Source organism: Pseudopodoces humilis, chromosome 13 (assembly GCF_049639895.1).
Source record: "Pseudopodoces humilis isolate 2021_Gansu_Grassland_sample_001 chromosome 13, ASM4963989v1, whole genome shotgun sequence".
Taxonomy (NCBI): domain Eukaryota; kingdom Metazoa; phylum Chordata; class Aves; order Passeriformes; family Paridae; genus Pseudopodoces; species Pseudopodoces humilis.
Window position 1 is genome coordinate 20,547,377 of NC_142212.1, and position 21,787 is coordinate 20,569,163.

General features: G+C 52.1%; 1 protein-coding gene across 3 annotated transcripts in view; it reads right to left on the reverse strand.

Annotated features, from left to right (window-relative positions):
• The window catches only part of SRGAP3 (SLIT-ROBO Rho GTPase activating protein 3), a 74,926-nt gene that overhangs the window by 14,235 nt on the left and 38,904 nt on the right, over positions 1-21,787 (reverse strand). For 2 of the 3 annotated variants that reach the window (XM_005521957.3, XM_088061713.1), the window contains exons 4-12: positions 17,484-17,546; positions 13,108-13,293; positions 11,672-11,800; positions 6,544-6,765; positions 5,991-6,092; positions 5,576-5,773; positions 4,276-4,360; positions 3,715-3,742; positions 1,732-1,834 (exon numbers count right to left, since the gene is read on the reverse strand). In XM_005521957.3, the coding sequence (XP_005522014.2) occupies positions 1,732-1,834; positions 3,715-3,742; positions 4,276-4,360; positions 5,576-5,773; positions 5,991-6,092; positions 6,544-6,765; positions 11,672-11,800; positions 13,108-13,293; positions 17,484-17,546 (1,116 nt within the window). Of the gene's footprint in view, positions 1-397; positions 429-1,731; positions 1,835-3,714; positions 3,743-4,275; positions 4,361-5,575; positions 5,774-5,990; positions 6,093-6,543; positions 6,766-11,671; positions 11,801-13,107; positions 13,294-17,483; positions 17,547-21,787 lie in introns of all 3 variants that reach the window. The other variant, XM_014251525.2, reaches the window with a different exon arrangement.

The window sequence follows — 21,787 nt, forward strand, 5'->3', positions numbered from 1 at the left end:
TGGCTCAGACAGGAGACTGCCACGAGGGATCACAGCTATTCCACACCAAAGGTGGAATGCTGAGCTGAAATAAAACTTGTGCTATATCTGGCTAATGGAATAAGCTTCCTTAATACAGCTTATAACAATATTTCCACCAAAGGATAGAGCCATTGTCAGCAGGTGCTAAAAAACCCAACGAACACCAGTGTATGGAGTGAAGTGCCTGAGTCTGAACCAGTGGTGAGTTCTGGCTTCCCCCAGGCCCCTTGTGGCAAAAGCTCAAGCCAGACACGGGCCATGTCTGACAGCCCAAGCAGACACATTTCTCTTTGGGATTCTGGTTGTTCTTCCAGCAGAGCACAGTGGCATCTCTGGGCAATTCCCTCCACCTCGCAGATGGGCCTCCAGTAAATACCTGATTCCTCGTTCGCGCATTCCTCCTTCCTCTGAGCACACAAAAGAGCAGCAGAGTGGAAAAAAGAGAACAGATTAAGCAGGGATAAGTTCAGTTAGAGGTAAGCATCTCCTTGGGAGGCCATGAACGCTCAAATGCAATGGCAGCTTAGCGAGGGCCAACACAGGCCTTTGGGCTGTCCCCTCCCTCCCAAAGCCCTTCGGCACACGCTGCACCCCAGCCTGGCGGCCTGCAGCGACAGCCTCTCGGATTCCTCCCTGTCTGAACCTCTGGTGCTCCCAGGAGCCCCAGGACAGGGACAGACCCTGCCTGGGGCACAGGCTCTGAGGAGGGCACTGGGCAGCCATGGGGGCATTCACTGCCTGTGAGGCTGCATACCCCAAGGGGTCTCTGCTAGCATGGGACACTCCTGCACAGATGGATTTCTAGAGCAGGTAATTCCTCCTCCTCAGTGCTGAACAGGCTGGGATTTAATGAGCATTACTTTTTTAAAAACCAGTTTAAGTCAGGAGTAATCACAAATCCTAATGGGATTACAGGCTTTGCCAGCGGGGCCAACACTCTCTGTGCTGGTGCTGTGTACAGACACTGCCCTCAGGCTTAGGGCTGAGCTGAGGGAATAAACCCCAGCCAGATGATGCCTATTAGACACCTAATCCAACAGTTTGTCTTTAGTGCTTCCTAAAGTGTTTTCACTGAAGCTTTCTCCAGAGCAGGATTACAGGACAGCACCTGGCAGCAGCTGGCAGTGGATGAGCCATCTGGGCTGGTCCTTACAGATGGATTTGTGTGCCAGGCTGAGGATCACCTGTCTGCCCTCCAACACAGCCACACATACAACAGCATTTCTACTCCAGGCTGGCAGTCCTTGAAAGTGGGAGACACTTTCTGGGGTCACTGTATCTTCCTTCTCAGCCACAAGGATGGATGACCACCAAAATGTGGTCCCATTTCCATTCCATCATGTGGAAAAGAGTAAGGGGGATGTGTCTGTTGCTCCTTTGAGGGCTGGGCTAAGCTTGTGCAATCTTTCTTCTCAGGATGGGTAGGAGCAGCAGGACAATGAGGACACTCATCCAGGACTGCCTCACACTGCACGTGGGTGTACATACTCCACGGGTGGTGTCTGGAGCACCAAGCTGATGGGACAGGGACACCAGGAACGCAGGAGGGCAGCTACGGAGAGAAATCATCACCGAGGCATAGCCGTGCTGGCCACGCCAGCTGGGTGCACATGAGCCACAGGGACCCCCTGAGGATGGCAAGCAGCCAGGACAGGAAAGCCACCATTCCATTCCCAGCATTCACAGACACTCCTGCAAGCCAGCAAGTACCTTAATGAATGTTTCCATATTGCCGTTAAAGAGCTTATGATTATAGACTGAGAGAGGCCTAGGTCTCCTCATTTTCTGTGGCTTAGGGGGAAGACATGGGGGCCTGGGAGAAAATGGAACAAAATAAATCAACAAAACACCAACATAAATGCAATGACAGGGTGAGATCTCACAGGTTATAACTGAAAATAAGAAATCAAACAGAAAAGTCCCTCTGTGAGGATTTCACATGCAGCCACTCTCACTGGTGTGTCCCACACTGACACCACTCCAGCAGGAAACCAACAGCATTGGTGGTCAGCTGGAGTCAACTCCTGCCTCCCTCCACCAGCTCAGCACTCCCTCAGCCTGAAGAGGCACCAAGAGCAGCTGAGGAGAGGAGATATATCCAAAATAAACCACAGCCACTCCAGAAAACACTGGGGTATTCCTGTTTGTTCCTAAACAGATTTCGTTCTGCTCACAGAGAGAGGCCAGAATGAGGACAGTGGGAACACCTCCACCCTCCTGTACCTAACTCCAGTTTGGAATCCCAGGGATGGGGATGACCCTGCCACTGCTAGTGATGAAGAAGCCAGAGAAGCCTGTGACAGGTTTCAGTGCAGTACTGAGGACATTGGAGGGCTACTTTCATTAATGCTATTCCCAGTCCAATTCCTCTAGATAATGAAGGACATTAAGTGTCTAGATGTAGAAAAACACCACAAAATCCCAAACAGATTTCTGCCCTGCCCTCTGCCGCAAGCACAGCTGCAAACACCCACAAAACTGGGTGCTGGGACGCAGAGTTCTCACAGAATGGACATGGACACTTCACACAGAGCTCGGTGCAAAGGGGACAGCAGGGGTCTGCTGCTTCCCTAATCAGATGCCTCTAACTAAGCAACTTGACTCTACACTCCTACAGCTTCCAGCCACTCCTAGGAGTGTAACTGAGGGGCAGAGGTGACTGCTGCTCCTTGGGGCACCCAGCCCTGCCCCACACACGGCAGGGACCGTGTCCGCAGCCCCCAGCCAGCACCCTGCACTCACCCCTGCGGTGTCGGGGCAGCTCTGTGACCAGAGGCACCAGTGACAGCCGTGACAGCTGATGTGGCAGGGAGCAGGGCTGTGGCCAGCTCCTCAGAGTGTCCCACACTGCACAGGAGCACAGCCCCTGCTCTCTGAACATCCCTTTCTGTCCTGGCAGAGCCTCGGGGCCCGGCCCTGACGCCCTCGGCCTGGTGCCGGCAGCATGAGGCGCCTCCTTCCTGCCTGGCAAGGCCGCCCAGGCTGCACCATCTGCTCCACCACCTCTAACAGGGAACGGAGCTTTATTTTATCAAACACAAACAAGGTTGGAACAAGCTCACACACGGAGAGGCTGTGCATGTTCCAGGGAGCTGCTGGAGGCCTTGCTGGCCCGGTCTCTCTGTCAGAAGAACACCAGCACACTCCTCGCGAGCCACTGCAGCTCTGTGGAGCTGCTTCACGGGCTGGACACGGATCAAAGCCTCCTCTCGGTCACATTTACCCCAGCCCTAGCTCCTGCAGCAGAGGGATGAAGTCTGTGATCCAGGTGTGCTCTGCACTCCAAGGTAAAGCAGCCAGAGCTGGGACAGGATTTCAGGGACATACTGAAGTTCTCAAAGGAAGAGGGACGGCAGGGAGTGAGTGGGCACCCTCGTGTCACCCTGTCTGAACACAACCCCATCTCAGCTACGCTCCAGGGCACTGCACCGTGCTGACAAAGCACATCCAGGCACATCAGAGCCAGCCAGCCAGAAATCACACTGCAGTAGAACCAAGGGCTGCTTGCCATCCCCCGATCCCAGCACTCCAGGCCATGCAGCTGGGAAGCAGGATGTGTGGCACAGGGGGGCTGGGGGTGGGTAACTCAACCCCACCGAGCTGCACCAGTAGCAAAGCAAACCCCCCTTCCCACAGCCCCTCCTGCCAGCACCAGCCCTCCCCAGGAGCAAGCAAGGGGAAGAACATGCTCACCTGGTTGTTCCACACTCAGCTCTTTCACCTGTAAGAAACACAAGTTCCCATCATCCCTCCACATCAGCCACCACCAAAGGACTGCAGAGCACAGCTGTGCAGCTGCTCACACCCCCGCTGCTGGTTCCTACACCCCAAGGAATGGCTTCTGGCAGAGAGAAGCTGCATTTGGGGAGGAGAGATGCCCACCTGGTGCCCCCACCATTAAAAGACAGATTAGAAATCTAGAGGGAGAAGATTAGAATCTTCTTGGGGAGAAGAGGGAGAGGAAGGAAAGCGGCACAGGGTGGGAGTCAGTGGCAATCTCTGCTGCTGGAGAAGTAACCCAGCACTTCAGCACACAGTATCAGACTCAAAGAGATTTCTCTATGTGCACTGCCAAAGAAAAGCAGGAAGAGTAATCCAAGGAAATAATGATTTTGCATGTCACTGGTTAGCCTGAGCAGCAGCAGCCAGGCACAGAACCATCAGGAGAACACACAGGTGAGGCTGACAGATGACACATGGTTTAAACCCTCTCAGGTAGCTGGAGAATCCTCCCTGGACCTGACCCCAACTCACCTTCTCCCAGAGTTTGCTTCAGCAGGTCGTGTTTAGCCTGGAGCTTTGTGATGAGGTTGCTGCCATTCAGATACTCCTTAAATTTCTGGAATTAAAGAGCACACAGGGTGGGTTAAGCACCACAGCCCCTGATGACATTCACTGCTGCACTACAGGGATCAGCAGGGTCCAATCACTTCTCCCTGCCCCAGCCACTGCCCTGATGGTCTCATTAGCCTGGTCTCCTTGGAGCTGCCCCTCCTGCCCGGCAACGCAGGGAGAGACAAAGAGTTCAAAGCTGGCTTTCTTTTGTCAGGCTTCTGGGAATGGTCTAGGAAATCAAAGAGGCTTTCCCTGCACTGCCAAGGCTTTGCCTCTGTGCAAACCAACAAAGCCAAGCAAGAACTCCCAGTGCCTGAGCTCTCCCAGGCAGGGACTGCCAGGTGCTCCACGCAGCAGGTGACACTGTGCAGAACAACTGCCCATCCCACAGTGAGCCTGTGGACACCCAGGAACACTCCAGAGCAAGGCATTACACAGGTCAGAGAGGGAGACAGGACATGGAAAACAGAAAACAGAGAATGGGAAAGACCAAATCTCTGCAAAAACTGTTAAAATAATCCCAAGCACAATTCCAAACAAAAATTGCGATTTCCCTCCCAATTTACAGTAATATTTTTAAGAGAAAGTAGAAGCTCTTCTATGCATATGTAATACAGCACAAGAAGCTGTTTACCATAGGCTATGACCACAGGAAATGAGGGAGATTTCTGGTGAATTCATGCCTGTTGCCTGTATTTCAGGTACCAGAACACAGACCTGAGCTCTGCCCAGGAGTGCAGCATGGGAGCTGCAGGGCAGGCACACACACCACAGCCCAGCTTCTGTGCCTTCCTTGGCACACGAGTGGCTTCAGCTCATCGTAGGCCAAGGGCAAATTTAAGCTGTACAGGCTAGAAGAAGACTTGGCTCCTAGCTCACAGTCCTGAAGGCTTTCCTGAAGGGACCCTGGCTGGTGGCCCATGGTGAGGCCATCTGGAGTCTGTGCCCTGCTCTGTGCCTCTCCTACTCCACTCAGAAAGTTTTCAATCTCATCTGGCTGCTCCAGTTGTTCCCTCAAAGAGAAAAACAAGGCAGGCACTGGACTGTCAGTCCCTATGTAGTGTCCTGCCACTGAAATGCATTCCAGACCCAAATGTGACAGAAGACAAGTACTTAAAGAGACTGAATTGGTTCTTGCTCTTCACTAATGAGCACTTAACTGGGCCTCAGCCCTGGCAATTAATGCTTCGTGTCCTGTATGGCCTGAGCTGAGACTCACAGTGAAATAGAACATTTCAGTCTCCTGCTGGTTGGCTCTCCTCTTGGCAATGTTGATTTTGCTCATGTAGGTCTCTGATGCAGCTGATTTGACCGACTCAGTGGAGCGGCTGTGCTGGAAGGCATCTGAAACATCAAAATCTTCCACTGTCAGCATGTCCTGCAAGGTCTGCATTGTGGCATCCAGCGTTTTCCGTACCTACCAGAAATAGGACAACATGGTTTGAGGCAGACTGGGAAAAGGACTCATCTTGAGCCAACCACTCAACAGGCAGCTCCTGAGCCCTGGGCTAGCACTGGCTGCGGTCTGTGGGCACCTCCAGCCCTGCCACAGGAGGGTCTCCACACCTGAGCACACCAGGAAACCTCCAGAGGAACAAGGCTCAGCAGCTCTGCCCATAGACCTGACCTCTTACCTCTTCATTCTCGATCTTGAGGGTGGCCAGCCGAGACTGCAGCTGGTGGTACCGCATCAGCAGCTCGGTCTGCACGGGCTGCTGGGCGCTCACCTGGCACACCTGAGACAGGAGACATTCCACGGGTCACACACGGTCCAGACACGCATTTCCACACCCACACAATTCCCTCCAGCCCCCACGAGCTCCTGGCAGCCTCCAGAGAGGCTGTGTTGCCGTGTGTCCCATCAGCAGTGCCCTGGAGCTGGGCCAGCACCGAGTGATTTGCACTCGGCCATCTCCCAGTTACAGCAGGTTAATCACAGCTCCCCTGTGCAGATCTGTGGGGCAGAGAGAGCCGAACCGTGGGCTCCCTAATTGGGAGAGACACGGAGCAAGAGGCAGCCTGAAAGGAGGAGCCCTAACGAGCCAAGAGTCTCATTAGGAAAGGAAACACAAAGAGCAGTGAGTGAAGGCAGCCGAGAGGGGTAAGGAGTCAGGAACAATTTCCCAGCAATGGTCATGGGGAGGGCCAGGCCGGGCCCCTCTGCAGCCCCACAGGTGAGCACGTTACCTCATCCCCCATGTGTGGCTGGAACTCGAACTTCAGCGGCGGGCAGAAGACCTGGTTGCACATGTCCATGATGGTGTGCTTGTCGCTCCGTGCGTCCAGGTTGTCCACGGCGTTCTCGATGATGTCCAGGCCCTCGTGGCGGGACGTCTCCAGGTTGTACTCAGCAGACAGGTACGTCCTGAAGGTCCGAGCAAGGCTGGCGTGGAATCCCAGATCACAGCACTGAGAAACACAAAGGGGGGCCTGGTCACACAAACACTCCCAAACCACTGCTCAAGGTTCTCAAGCGCAGATGGATGTTGAAGCAAGGCGTGGCAGTGGACACCGTGCCCTGCAGCGTGTGCACGTCCTGCTCTGTCCCTGCACAGCTGTCTGCCTCCCACCATGGAGCAGCTCCTCATGCTGCTGACACTTTCGTGTCTGTCTTGGGGAAAATGATAAACCTTGGAGTTAATTGCTGCCAAAATACTGTATTTTAGACAAAAACCTGGTTTTAAACATCATCCTCACTACAGCTGAATTTGGCATGTCAAGCGTCATACCAGCACAGGGATTTGCTGCCCTGGAAGATCCATCAGAGCTGAGCAAGTCCAACCTGTGACCAATCCCCACCTTTGTCACCCAGCCCAGGGCACTGAATGCCACATCCGGCTATTCCTTGAACGCCTCCAGGGATGAAAACTCCACCACCTCCCTGGGCAGCCCATTCCAGTGTCTGACAACCCATTCCATGAAGAAATACCTCCTGAAATTCAGATTGATAAACTCGAAGTGAAATCCAAAACCTCAGTTGGTGCCACAAGCAGCTCCAAGCCAAGAAGGCGTCTCATGCTCGGAGCCGATGTGAGGAGACACAGCTCAGCTCAGCTCACGTCACAGCAGGGCTGTGCTTGCTGCAGCCTCTGCTGGAACCAGCAGGAGCAAAGCCACACTGGGCCAGCTCCCAGCCCCACTGCTCCCCTCGTCTTTAGAAGCTCTGAAGCCCCATGTGCAATAATGAGGAATTTTGTAAAAATTATTCAATTGTCACAGCCTTCCATTTATCCTGCTTCTATTTAGTTTCTAATCACATTAATTGAGAGTATGGGCAGTTATGGACTGGCACAGACCTGCCTTGTAAAAATCAACAAGCAACACAAAAAAGATAAGGGGTGAATTTCCATTTGCTGCTTGGGGCAAAACATCATTTTGCACTGCAAGTTTCTGCCGTGAGAGAGTTTCAGCATGAACATCTGCACCACTCCAGGCTGTACAGGAAGCCCAGAGGTGGGACAATGCAGCCGAGGGGCTGCCACACAGACGGGCAGGGACCAGGGCTGGGACCCCTGTGCCAGCACGGGGGGAGGACCAGCACTCCTGCCATGACCAGCTGACCACTGTACCCTGGGAATGCACTGTGCATTCCCCAGCATTTCCCAGCCCTCACCCATGTTCTCCCAGCCCCTGAAATCACAGCTACTTGGCTACAAAAAACCAGGAGGCAATATCTGCCACTGCTCAAGGGTGGGAATTCCCAAAGCACACAAAACTGAGCCACTACAAGGCAAAGTGCTGAATGCCACAGAACCCAAGGAGAGGGGCTCAGGGCATTGCCAGATGCTTTTAGGAGAAAATTCCACGTGAAATGTTTCCTTTCTTGTGCTGCTGGCCTCGCACTGAAGCCGGCAGCGATTTGCCGTGCCCAGCAATCAGCTGCTCCTGAGAACCAGGGCAGGCACTTCCCGCACACACTGCAGCCCTTGAAGTCCCTGCTGATCAGCACCGCGCCGGCTGCTTCACACACGGGTGCCCAGAGAAGAAAAGACGAAGCAGGGACTTCCACGCAATTCCCAGAGGAACACACAATGGGGAGGGGAAAAGAAAAAGGAAGAAAAAAAAGACTTCAAACCAAGGCTCCCAGCCCCAGAACAAATGGCATTTTCTCACCCCTCTCATCCCTTTGATGGCAAATAAATTAGAACCACAAATAATAATCCCCAGCCCTTCTGCAGCGCCTTTCATCGGCCAAGCTTAGAGCTCCCCAAGCATTAATTCATCACGTCTGGTAACACCCTGCAAGGGATGGAAATATCCCAGTGTTCAGCTTGAGAAACAAACCAGCTCCTGGAGCTCAAGCAAGCACGTTTGGCCAGAACAGCACGGAAGCAGCCAAAGACCTGTGTGCCTCCCAGCACCCATCCCAGAGCTGCAGCAGGGTGCACGCAGTGCTCTGTGGCTCCAGCAACTTTGAGCCCCTCTGTAATCTGAGAGGCTGAACCTGCACATGAGAGCCTCACCTGAGCAAGTGGGACCCTGGAGTAACACCTGGGTGCCCTGCAAGCCTCCCCTTCACTTCCCAGGCAGAGCAGTAACGCCTCCAGAGGACCAGCACTGCCTGCAAATGAAGAGCCCAACTCATTGGCTCTGCTCTGTTCCCTCTTCTCTGCATTTTTTCCTTATCTGGTTTTTAAAAAATATTCTACATTATTTTTAATTATATGCATAATATATATTAATTATATGACTATTTTAATTTCTGGCCTGCACTTTCTTGACATTGCTGCAAATCCCAGAGCTGTACTGTGCGGCAAGTAAATCACAGAATCCCAGAATGGTTTGTGTTGGGAAAGACCTTAAAGATTATCCAATTTCAACTACCCTGCCATGAACAGGGACACCTTCCACTAGCCCAGGTTGCTCCAAGCCCTGTTCAACCAGGCCAGTAAAGCTAACTGAGGATTTTTGGCATAACTCTTTGAACTGCTGATTTGGTTCCCTAACTTGACTCAGCTAATTTTTCCAGGGACCAAACAATTCGATGGTTCCATGTAACGTTGAATTTCCTCAGAGTTCCCCTCCTTTCCTGGCTTGTTTGGCTCAGATACAGCAAACACTAATCTGAAGGGAAGCAAGTTGCTGCTCCAGGACTCAGAGGAGGCTGCACGCATTTTGGCAGATCGGTTCGTATGGACACCGACTGTTCCATTTTCTCTACTGAATCCAGTGATATCTTTCATGTGACCACTTCAAACTGTCTTGCAGCCATTTCCCACAGAACTCCAGAGGGATGGATAAGGAGCTTTATCTCCTCTTTGCATACGTGGACAAAAAGATTAACTTGGTCACACAGTTAATGACAGAAATGAGCCAGGCCCAGGCGTTTAAACTGACACACGTGTCATCCAAGGAGGAGCCCCATGGTGCACTGCCAGACCAAGGCTGATTTGATCTGCCTCTATATTCTTCCCTTCCTTTCTAGGAGGAAACAACAAGGCCACTGGAGACAGAGGGGCAGCCGGTGCTGTGCCCCTTCACGGCTCCTCTGCTGGGCTTTCCAGCGCTCCTTAAGCCGCAGCCCTGGAGATCTCCCACCCTCACAGAGCAGCTGGGCCCTCTGCCTCGCCAGGGCAGGAGGCCAGCACGGCTCTGTCACCAGCCACTGCTCTGCAGGGATGCCCAGGGAGCAAGTGATGTCCAGGCAGTGCCTAAGAGATGGCACCAGGGCAGCTGGGATTTGGGGGAAACGCCGGTAAATTGGCTGCTGCAGCGTCCTGTTTGCATCTGTGTGAAATCAGCAGTCACACGTGGCTGTTTGTGCTGGAGATGGAGGGTGTGCGAGCCCCTCGCCTCTCCACACCCCAGAGCCAGCCTGGTGCGTCCCTCACCGTTCCCTGGAGGGTGCAGGAGCTAGCAGGAGCCACGGGAGCGTGGCCCTGGAGCTGCCCCAGGCTCTGCTCCCCCTGAGCCCCTTCTCACCCACTCCCTCCATGGACTCAGCTGCCCTGCACAGACCCCTCCAGCACCACTGGCATCCCGTGACCTGGATCCCTTTCTTCTGGAGCTGCTGAAGCCCTTCTTGTCTCACCCTTGCAAAACACACCCAACTTGTAAAAAAGCCTGCTCAGATAAACTCCTCTCCCTTTCAGGATATATATATATATATATAAAAATATATAGGACACCTGTGCTCAGCTCACACATCCAATATTTTGTTTCTCTGGTGAACAGAATTTATAATTGGGGAAATTTCTTTGCTCCATGTTAAAGATGCTTCAGCAAAAAGTCCCTGAAGGGATTCCTGGAGTGCAGGAGAAATGCCATCTGCTGACTCTAGTGGAAGTGTCAATGAAGAAATAAAAGTTGGGAAGAATAATATAAAGACACAAAACTAAAATGGAACTCAGCAATTCTCCAGAAAATCAAAGTTCAAAAAACTCCACAAAAGTAAGTCATTCTTGCTTAAAAAGTAATTAAATGAAAGAGAGAATATACACCACAAAAGCAGAAAGCCTGCAGATAAATCAAGGTGTTCTCACACTTTGCCATTCAAATGTCTCCACTATCAACTCACTTGTTTTTTAACACATCTTCAATAATGAAGAGAACAAAAGGGACATAATGAAGAGTATTTTATCATATATCAAAATCTTGAAGTCATCAGGGGTTTTGCATCAGACTTTAATTAATTCTCAGAAGTGTAACTACATGCTAATGGGCTAGGAAAGGAGGTAAACACTCAAGCAGTTTTTTAAATGGTACATTTAGGTAATGATGGTAACTCAGTGCTTCAAGCTCAGCTACTTATGCATTCACTGAGGCAACTCCAGCAGGAAGAAACTGTACTGTGCAATCTACACGCTGTGGGATGCCTGTTAAAGGAAGAAGCAGAAATCCCTTCTCTGGGTAAATCACTTGCTTGAATCATCTCAAAGCAGTTTGTAGGAGTCACCAGTGCTCAGTGCCTGTCCTTGCCATGACCCTGCCTCCAGCAGCTCCTGCCCTGAGGCTATTCCCTTTGAGGAGCACTGGGACAGACCCCAAGGTGCCCTCCCCAGCCAGGACAGCACTGCCACGGGTGCTGAATTGCCACCAAAGGCACCAAGCAGTAGAAAGAAAAAACCCCTCTGCTTCAGCACCAAAACCAAGGCTGTGTCTGACCTTAGGAAGGATTTCTCTGTCTCAGACACAGACTAACCAATGGGCCAAGAAACCTCAGTCTCACCTGGCTCACCCCAAGGCAAATGCAATTCACAGGACATCTTCAGCCCCAGTTAGGACTGTCCTGAAGCCCCCAGACACCCCTTCCCCAGCACACAGGAGTGCAATTAAGAGCTGAGCCAGGCTGGATGGGCACAGGGGAGGGACTCACGTCGATGAGGTCGGAGACGTCGTGGATGTAGTATTTGCTGACGGCTGCATTGGTGGCTGCCAGGTTCAGCAGGTAGTCATTCCTGGCTTTTGTACACTTCAGCTTGTTTTCAGAATACTTGGCTTGTCTCTGAAAAAGCAGAATGGAGTGTCAGAGCACAAACAGGATGGTACTGGCACCATTTCTCCTGCCACAGAGCCCCACAGCACCCTGCAGCCTGGGTGTGATGAGGTAATTAGTGAAACTTGTATCTGGTATGAAAACAGGGACCTTGCCAGGGTGGAGGAGACCCCATCTGAACACCCCTCACACTGTCAGCCAGCCATGATGAGTGCATCCTGCTCAGAGGTACTTGGAGCCCCTGAGCACAGCTGCTGCTGGGGATTTTGGCATCAGTCAAAACCAGAGGGCCGAATTTTCCCCCTGGAAATGCTGACATATGTTTGGACTTGCTCCAGATGTGTGCAGCTGTATGAAAGTGGAATCTGGCCCAGAGGCCCAAGCTACACAATCCAGAACAGGACCCAGAATTCAAAACTGTAGGAAAGCAGATGTGCTCCAGACCTGGGACATCTGCTCAGGCAGATCCTTGCTCTGATGGCTGAATCAAAAGATTAACCCTTTCACGAAGTTCACTGCTAGAAATGCCCCAGGACTGCATGAGCCAATGAGCAGATGTGTCCTGGCTGGGAAAGCTATCTCCTTTTCTCCAATATTAACACAAAAACTTGTAGAGATCCTGAGGCCAGGGGGATTTGCTGAGGCTGAGATGGCACAAAGGGTTTTGCCTAGCAAATCCATCTGAATCCTGCACTCTCACTCCCAGACAGTCTACAGAGGAGGAACACTGGTATTTTACAGATCCAACTATTCTTCTGCTAGCAGGAACAGACATGTCCCAGTCTCCTGGAGCAGGGTCTGGTGTCCTGACCAGCAGCACCACCATGCCAAGCGGGACACCCTGGTGCCTTCCCTCCTCAGCACAGCCTCAGGGGCCCCTGGCACAGCCAGGCCCCGGCACCCTGTGGCCTGAGCCGCTGGTGGAGAAGCAGCTCCCACCACCCCTTCCAGTCCTGTCCTCCAGAAACCATTGCCCCCGAGTCCCTCAGCTCTCCCTCCAGCCAGCCAGCCAGGAAGGTGCCACGTGGCTCCTGTGCAGGTCCATCGCCCCGTGCAGGGCTGCACTGCCCATCCCTGTCTCTGAGTCAAACCTTCTCTAGAAGCTGGTCCTGGCCCTTCCCCACAGCCAGGAGCAGGGAAGACACTTGTGATGGCCTCCTTAGGTTGCCATCCAGCAGAACACACACACAAGACATCGGCCTTCCTAAGCCCTTCCCAGAGATACAGGAATGGCCTCACAAAGACGAGGCTGAAGCCAACCCCAGCTGCCTGCACAGAGCCCAAGCCCAGCTCCCTCCTCCTTCCCTCTCACCCACCTTCTCCTTCATCTTCTCGATCTTCTTGACAGAGCTGCGCCGCTGAGGCCGGTCCTCGTGTCGCAGCAGGTTCACACTGATGTCCCCTGACTTGTTGAACTGCTTTTCTTCCTGCTTCTCCGCCTCCTTCAGCTTGCTCTCGGCGCTGATGCTCTCCGCATGGTACATGTGGTAGGTCTTCATCACCTGCAGACACAGGAGGCCATGACCCACCTGCCCACGATCACACAGGCACCAGAGCAGGACAAGCCAGCAGCCCTAGCCAGGGCAGAGGGGCTGTGGAGGCCACAGTGCCATTAAGGAACAAAGTAGGGAGGAAAGCTTGAGAGATTAATCCCAGCCCTACTTCTAGAGGCTCCAGGATGGTCTAGAACTGTGATGACGCTCAGTCCCACCGTGGGGACATGAGCCAGCACACATCTGCAGCCAAAGAGCACCCACCAGCAGGGAAATAAGGAACAACCTCAGAGCTCTGCAGTTGGGAAAAGGCTCCCCATGAGCAGTGACTGTGAGGGAGGCCACAGTCACTCTGAACTCCGTTTTGACCTAACCCCTCTGTCCCTACACTTGGACTTGCTAAGCCATCAGACAGTCCTTGCTCTGCCACCCAGACAGCAGAACCATCCAGAAGTGGAGGAGCTGCGATTCCCAGGCAGAAATGGGGTTTGTCTCCTGTCATCACCTCATCCTCCCCTTGCTGCTGCCAGCAGGACACCAGGATAGGTGCAGCAGCACCTTGTCCTTCACATTCCAGATCCAGGAGGGGTGATGCTGATCCTGGAACACTCTACAGGCAAAATTCTACCACAACCTTCCCTTTCAGAAACAGAAGCCCAAAGGGCACACTGGATCACTTTAACTGAGCTGGCAAGAGGGACACATCTGCTCCTCTCTCTTTATGCCTTTAGTCACACTGTCCCCTTCTATCATCTCCCCCTGGGATGTGGATGGTTTATTTCACGTTGCCTTGACACAGCCACAGTGCCCAACTGCTCAGTGCAATCAGCCTCAGCAGGGCTGGGACACTCTGGGACGCTCTGGGATGAGCTGGGATGAGCTGGGACACTCTGGGGCGAGCTGGGATGGGCTGGGATGGGCTGCCTGAGGCCCAAGGGTTAAAACAGAGCAGGAACCCGCACATGCAGGGATTTTTACACACGGCTTAGAGAAGAAAACACAGTTTTGCTCAGCTGTGGCTGCCAGAAGGACCCAGGAGTGTGACTTGGAGCAGGTCAGGCTGAGCCACATGATCCCTCCTCCTGCCAAGCACAACCCTCAGCTGAAGCAGGCTCCCAACACCGCATCCCAGCACAAACCTCAAACCTCCCCTGCAGGGAGATCCCACTGCAGGCACAGCCAAGGGACAGTGAGCAAAGGCTCCTGCCTTGGCCCTGAGCTGCTGCATTTCCAAACCCTGCAAATTCTTAACACAGATCCCAGCCACATATTTCAAACTGCCTTTTCTGCAGTGAATGTCACAGGACATACATAAACCAGACAATTCCTGGGATTTTCTTAAAGAGAGAGACCAGAGGGTTTCACTGAGCCCTCCTCATCCTCACCATCTATGTGTGTTTGTGAAACACACAGAGGGAAGTGAAAAAGCCAAGTGCTGGGTATCAGGGCTTCAGGCAGTGAGAGGAAAGATTTCTACAGCACTCACAGAGACCCTGACACAACGTGACAGAGAAGCCCAATGAGTAAGAGGGGTCCAAGTTGCAGGTTTTTTGTGAAATCCAAAGGTTATGGGACAGTTACCCAACCAAAACAGACACCTTAAACAGCTCACAGTGTTCCTCATCAGCTGCCCTGCCACACAGCTCACTATTGGAAATTCAGAGGATATTTCTGTTTAATATCTGCCTCGATTCTGGCCGGGGCCAACCTGCACTGCAGCTATCAGCCCCTGATCTGCAATTCCCTCGTGCCGTCTCGCTGCCTGCAATCAAACCATGCTGTCCCTGGCTTGCAATGCTGTGACACAAAGACAAACTGCCACAGCTGCGTCCTGGGGAGCTTTCCTGCAAATCAGTTAATTAGCTGCAGTGAAGGAGGAAAAATATGTTCCGATGTTCATTAGTTATTTAACAACACGAGTTGTGTTTTCCATATTAATTACATGTTCTGGATAAAGGCTGTTGCCAAAATACTGGCCATAAATGGCACTGCTGGCAGTCTCCAGCTACAAGGGCTTTGTTCTCCTCAACAGCTCATGCCCAAGGTTCTGACCCAGGGAGGAGCCAGAGCAGAAACGGGGTGACTGTGACAGGTCCAGGCTCAGGCCCCCCAGCCTTCTGCCTTTAGCAGCTCCAAGTGGCACCTCTCTGCTGGAATCCATCAGGAGGGACCAAAGGAACGAAGCTGGTTTTAATTCACAGCTGAACTATTTCTGCACAAAACCATTCACAAGCATCTCCACTTCAGAATGAAAGTCATCCGCTTCCCTTTTGATTAAAATCAGTGTGGCTTTGGTTCTCTCCATGCAGAGTCCACAGGGTGACTTGCATCCGAACAGCAACAAGGCTGAGTTAAAATCAATGTGGTTGTTTTGGCTTAAGTTTGAGACAGAGAATGCCTGAGAAGCCTGTAAAAAATTGTAGTTTCTGCCCAGTGCACAGAATTCCCCTCAGAGAGGCTTAAAAAGCAGCCTTGCCAGGGCACAGATGAGCTGTGGGTAGAGGCCCTGTGCTGACAGCAGACAAGGGACATTTCCCAGGAAGCAGCAGCCTGGTGTCCTGAGAGCCAGGCCCGTTTCCCGTGTCTGTTTTTGTCAGCAGCCACAGTTGCCACGCTGCCCGTGGGCACCCAAGGTGCTGCAGAGAACTCACCAACAGCAGCTCAGTCCCAAAGGTGTCCCCAGCCACCCCAGCACCCCCGAGCCAGGGGACAGCTGGGCCCTTTCACCTGATGGCTCAAGGACAGAACTCTGAGCAGCAGGAGCTGCTGGCACCCAGCAGATGTGAGGTGACCCTGACTGCCCCACAGGCTTTTTCTCCGTGCTGTTGAAGCCAGCATGTCCCTTCCCTGCTCCTTCCTGCCTGGGTGACACAGCCAGTTTGTTATCTCAGCAGCAAGGCTGAACACAAACACACAGCTGCTCCAGTTTCACCATTCAAGCCCATTCTGCTCAGCACATGGAGCAGAGCAGTGAGTGGGAGAAATCTCAGCTCCTGTGAGGACGAGCAGAATCGCCCTCTGTGCTCCTCCCTGGCCAATGCTCGCACCTGGGACCCCAGCGTGTCCCTCGGGGACAGGCCTGTCACTGCCTGGGTTCAGAGCACACAGGTCCACAGCTATCCAGGGCAGCCCTTGTGAGTCTTCCCTTGCTTTGCATCTGTCATGCTGCTGCTGTAATTAATCTTAAATAGTCACCACCCCTAACACAGCTTGTGACATTCAACTACCAACAACGCACTCCCAAATCTCACACAGGCTTTTTAATCTGATCTGCTGTCCACCCACACTGCAGGTCTCACAACAATCAAATCCTTCAACAGCCAATGTGGGAACAAACCTGTTAAGAGGAGATTTATGGCAGAAATTTCAAATACAATCATTCATGCTCTGTTGTTTAGGCCTGTTTTTCAAAAAGATGAAATGGAATGATTGTTTAGGAATAAACCTACTGCAGTATTATTTATGTACCAGTTACAGATACAGCCAAAGAAAGCAAATACATTATCTCAATTTTCCAACAAAAGGCAGACTTTACATGGTTTTGTTGCTCCTAAACCACAAATAAAATAAATTTTTAAGAAAGCAATTGCTACAGGGCAAGAGGCAGAAGCAACACAAAGACTTTTACTACCCTGTTATGAGAACTTGCTTGAAGAGCCATGTCCTAACTAACAGCACATGACCTCACTGGGAGGCACAGACAGCTCTGCAGCCCAAGAGCTCCTTGGGGCACAAGAGCAGAGCCTCTATAAGCCAGAAGCTTTCTGCATTCCCCAGCAGAAGGGAAATGTTCATGTTCAGCCATCCCCCCAGGCTCACAGGAGCAGGGAGGTGTCCAACAAACAAGCACAGCCAGCTCAGGGCCACTGGAAATCACCAGCCCAGGGGCTGAGCAGGGCCAGAAGGCGCTGGAGCCCCGGCAGGTGAGAGCACTGCAGAGCCTGGGATCACACCTAGATCACACCCAAACATCCCTACCATTCCCAGCCCAGCTCCAGGGAAGCAGCTGAGCCAGCCCTTGGCCTCAGGCTGCTGGGAAATCCAGCAGTGCCAGCAGAGAGACTCTCCCAGAGGATGTGAGGGGAAGGAATGGCCATGCAGCAGGATGGCCAGGGCAGAGCCTCCTCAGATGTGCTCTGCCAAAGGCCCCTGCTCCCCACGCTGCCGGCCGGGAATGGTGGCATCGGCTCTTCGCTCACCGTGTAGAGCTCATTGGTGACTTTCAGTAGCTCTTCATGCATCTGGAGGCCAATCTCCTTGCTCTGCAAGACAAAAACAAGAGGAGGTGAGATTGTTTTGCTCAAAACTCACAGTTCTGAAATGAAAATACATTTCAGAGGAATCATAAACGTAAATACACAGTGCAGCAAAGTCTCATGCAGTTTCAAAACTGCTTTGTATTCATTTGAGGTTGATGTTTGCCCATGGACCACCCAACCTCAGTTTCTGAGACCATAAGGAGGAATTTCACATAATTTAACTTATTTATCCTGCAAAACAGATGAATCTAAAATTAAAGGCAATACTGCTTTGCCCTTCGAATGGTAGAATTCATTCCCAGCCCACAGTCAACCCCCCTCTTGGGTATAACATGCAACATTCTCCCCAGTTTGGGGACTGGCAGAGACTCACTTTGAGACTGGCAGGGTGTACACAGCCATTTGTGGGTCTGCAGTTCCCTAGACTGGCACTCTGCAGCCCCACAGCATCACCTGTCAATCTGTCTTGATCTGAACACTCTGCTGCTCTGTGATTAAACACATCTGCCATTTCCAGCCAATGCTGGTATTTCAGAGCAAAGACTATCAGAGCTCCCCAGCACTGGCACCCCAGGTTTATGTTTCCCTTGGCCATGTCACAGCCTCCCAGCTTCTCCTCAGTAGCTCATTTTCACTATTCTGACCCGAGTGAACCAAAGCATCTCTGAAAAAGGACACTACAAAATAGCCACATATATATATATATATATAACCACTGTTATATAATAAAGTTTCCAGTTTCACAACAGCAGCAGGCAAAGTTCAGCCAGCTGAGGAGACACTCACTGCCAGTGAGGAACTCCTGGCATTCTCCTGTCTGCTGAAATCCCATTATCAGCCTGTGTTTCCCTTTCCTTGCCAGGCAGGACGGGGCAGATGCAGTCACAGCCTCCTAGAGCATGGACACAGCCCTTCATGCAGAGGCCACAGCATGGGGAGCTGCCCAACACTGGAGCTTGGCTGCAGATCAAACCAACTCTACTGAAAGCCAGCAGCTGGAGGTGCTGGGATGTGCTCGCTCTGCTTTCCTGCCTCCCTGTAATTACACCACAAATCTCTCAGTGGAATCTTCTTGGCTAGAAAATACTTATTATAGCTTGAAGATGTGTTTAAACTAAGTTTAGACACCCCCCTCCTCCCTCCCCTAAACCAAACCAAAACAAAACTGAGCAGTTTCTTCCAGATTTCCTCAAATAACTCCAGGAAGTTTTGTGCACGTGGGCAGGGAAAACAACATTCCATCGGGCTGGGTGATGAGAGAAGCCCTCGACACGGAAAGGTCCTCTAATTCCAGCCAATGGGACAACCTACGTGGAAAGTTTAATCTAGATTATTAGAAGCTAGACTTAAAGCAAAGCCTGAAACAAGGAGTCTGAAGGGTGAAAGTCCCACCCAGCAACCACAGTGTGTCTGTGAGTTAGTGTCAGGGCACCCAGGACAGTCCATCCCCGGAGCCCCGACTGATGCACACTGGTCCCACTCCCATGGATGATGCCAGTGACCAGAAGATGCTCACTTGAGGCCCAGGGCCACCAGGAACCCTCATCTGGACTGGACTCCAGTCCCTGTCCCCTGCCCACCCACACTAATGATCATCATTGCTCCCAAGAATCTCACTGGGGCTTGCTAATTCACAGCAGAGCCATGATAGGTGTGCATCCCCCCAGACACAGCCCGAAGATATCTGGGGACCTTCTCAATCTCTACAACTCCCTGACAGGATGGTGCAGACAGGGAATAAGGGACAGGACAAGAGGAAACAGCCTCAAGTTGTGCCAGGGAGGTTTAGCTTGAATATTAGGAAAAATTTCTTCTTTGCTCCTGGAGGGATTTAAAAGCTGTGTGGATGTGGCACTTGGGGACATGGGTTAGTGGTGGCCTTGGCAGTGCTAGGGGAAGGGTTGGACTTGATGGTCTCAGAGAGCTTTTACAACCTGTGATTACAATTCTGTGATTCTAATTTGAGTTATTACAGGCAAGGTGCACAAACAGGGGGCTTGGAGCCCACATCCTGCAGGAGCCCAGTGACACGTACCCCCCCTGCCATCCCCACGAGTCACAGGCCGCTCCCCAGACCAAGGCTTCCCAAGAGCCTGGGGAGGAGGACAGGACAGGCTGGTGGCAGAAGCCACGGCCCAGGCTGAGCTGCAGCTCCTGCTCTGCCCTGGATTTCCTGCCCCATGCAGGGCAAGGCCACAAAGCTGTAATTTTCAAACCCAATTTTAGACTCCAAAATAGAACAACACAAACTGGCTCAGTGTGTTGTTCCATGAGCTACACCTGCACAGGCAACCACAGGTGGGGAGCACAGATAAAGAGTCATTTGCTTACAGAAACCACAACCCAACACATGGCCCCCTGCTGCAGGGAGCCAAAGGCTCTGCAGTGTGTTTGGAGTCTCCCAGCATCCCAGAGGGCAGTGAGTGCCCAGAGTGAGGATGCTGAAGCCTCTTTCAAACAGAGACAAGAGAGCAGCTGAAGGATTTGCCTCTCCTCCCAACCTGCTGCCTTCCCTTTCTCCAATGGAGAAATTATGTTTGTGTTCTTATAGGGGACAACACCAAAACATCATTCCTGTTCCCTGGGACAACCCACAAAACCCAAACTACAATTTAGCTGTTTCCTTTATGCCTCACATTCCTCCTAAAACTCGTAGTTGCTCACTGAGACACCAATGGCTTCAAGTTAGCAATTTATTAAAATTCCTGCCACTGCTGACAAAGTATGGGGAAGCAGCAGCAGGGATGACAGCAACAGAGAACACTTATTCTAGAGCAAAGACAAGAGCTCCCATCCAGACACCACTTCTTCATCCAACCTCCATCCAGGACAATGCAGGACAGGCTGTAATTAAATTCACTGTCACAGCACATAATTAATCCCACACTGGGGAATAACCCAGCACCCTCATTTTGGACATAGCAATGCTCTGTCTCAAATGTGTCATTTCCTGTATCCCATACCTGGAAGAAGCATCAAACTTCCTTCTCCACAGCAGAAGGTGAGAGTGGAGCACACACCTGCCTGGCAATGGGTCCCTCACGCTGGGTTTGAGGCTGCCAGGACACATTGTGAGGTTTCATGGTGTCAGACCCGCCCTGAGAGCAGAGAGAGCCAGATCCCTGCAGGGACTCATCTCAGCATCTCCACTTACTGCTGCCTATTAGCAACGGCAACACGCTCACCTCGATCATCTCCTCCTGCATCGGGAACGTGACTCACACTGCAAGCTCCGGGGAAATTTGCCCAATTGAATTTTCTTCTCCTGCTTCCTCAGAGAGGCACAGGCTGGTTTGGGTTGGAAGGGTTCCCAGCCGGACACGAGAGGAGGCGTTGGAGCTGCTGGCCAGCCGGGGGAAAGGACACGGGTGGGGAGGAACCAAGAGCAGTGTCCCCACTCGGTGATGGGTGACCCCACTGCTGCCAGGCTCACCCAGGGAAGCCGAGGGAGCAGCCTGGCACCCCAGCTCAGCACCCCACATCTTTCCAGGCAGATCAGCACTTGCTGAGCCACTGCTCCTCCTGAACCCCGTGAGCCCTCGCTGCCGCTTCGCCAGGACTGTTTACATTTACATAATGAAGGCAGGAAACACAAAACCTCCCGGTTCCTTATGTCCCCACAGCATGTCACAGCCCATTAATAAACTCTAGATGGGAAGAATTAGAAGTGACATTTCTGGAAAAAAACGTTACCCTAATTTACCATCAAAGAGCAATTTCCAGCACACCCAGCAGCTGAACCACGACTGTGGGTGCTTTAACCCTTCTGCAGCCGGGTTAGGTGCCAGCAGCCTGGTCCCCTGGAGGGGGCTTGGAGCACTTTACCCACCACACTCAAAGCCAGGCTGGACACCACAGTGAAAGATCCCTTCTCTGAGCAGCCTCATACACTGCAAGGCTGGATCTTCAAAATCCATTTACCAGCATGCTCCTGTTTCCACACAGGTGCCCACTGAGCACTGGCTGTGAAGTGGAAAGTGCAGCCTCAGACCCCTTCAGACAAGGTATGCCATAGGTTGAGAAAAATAAACACCCTGAATATGCCCCAAAGTGGCAGCCTTCCTGTCCAAATGGAAGGCAAACGTTGACACAAAGTAAGTTTTTTCCCTGATTTAGCTGAACATTATTTCCAAGGACAGGTGAGCCCAAGGAACAAACACAGTGGAATTACAGATGCCCACAAACTGTAAAGGTTCCTCTGGATGCAAAGCAGGTGCTGGCTCTCTCAGGCTGCAGAGTCACAC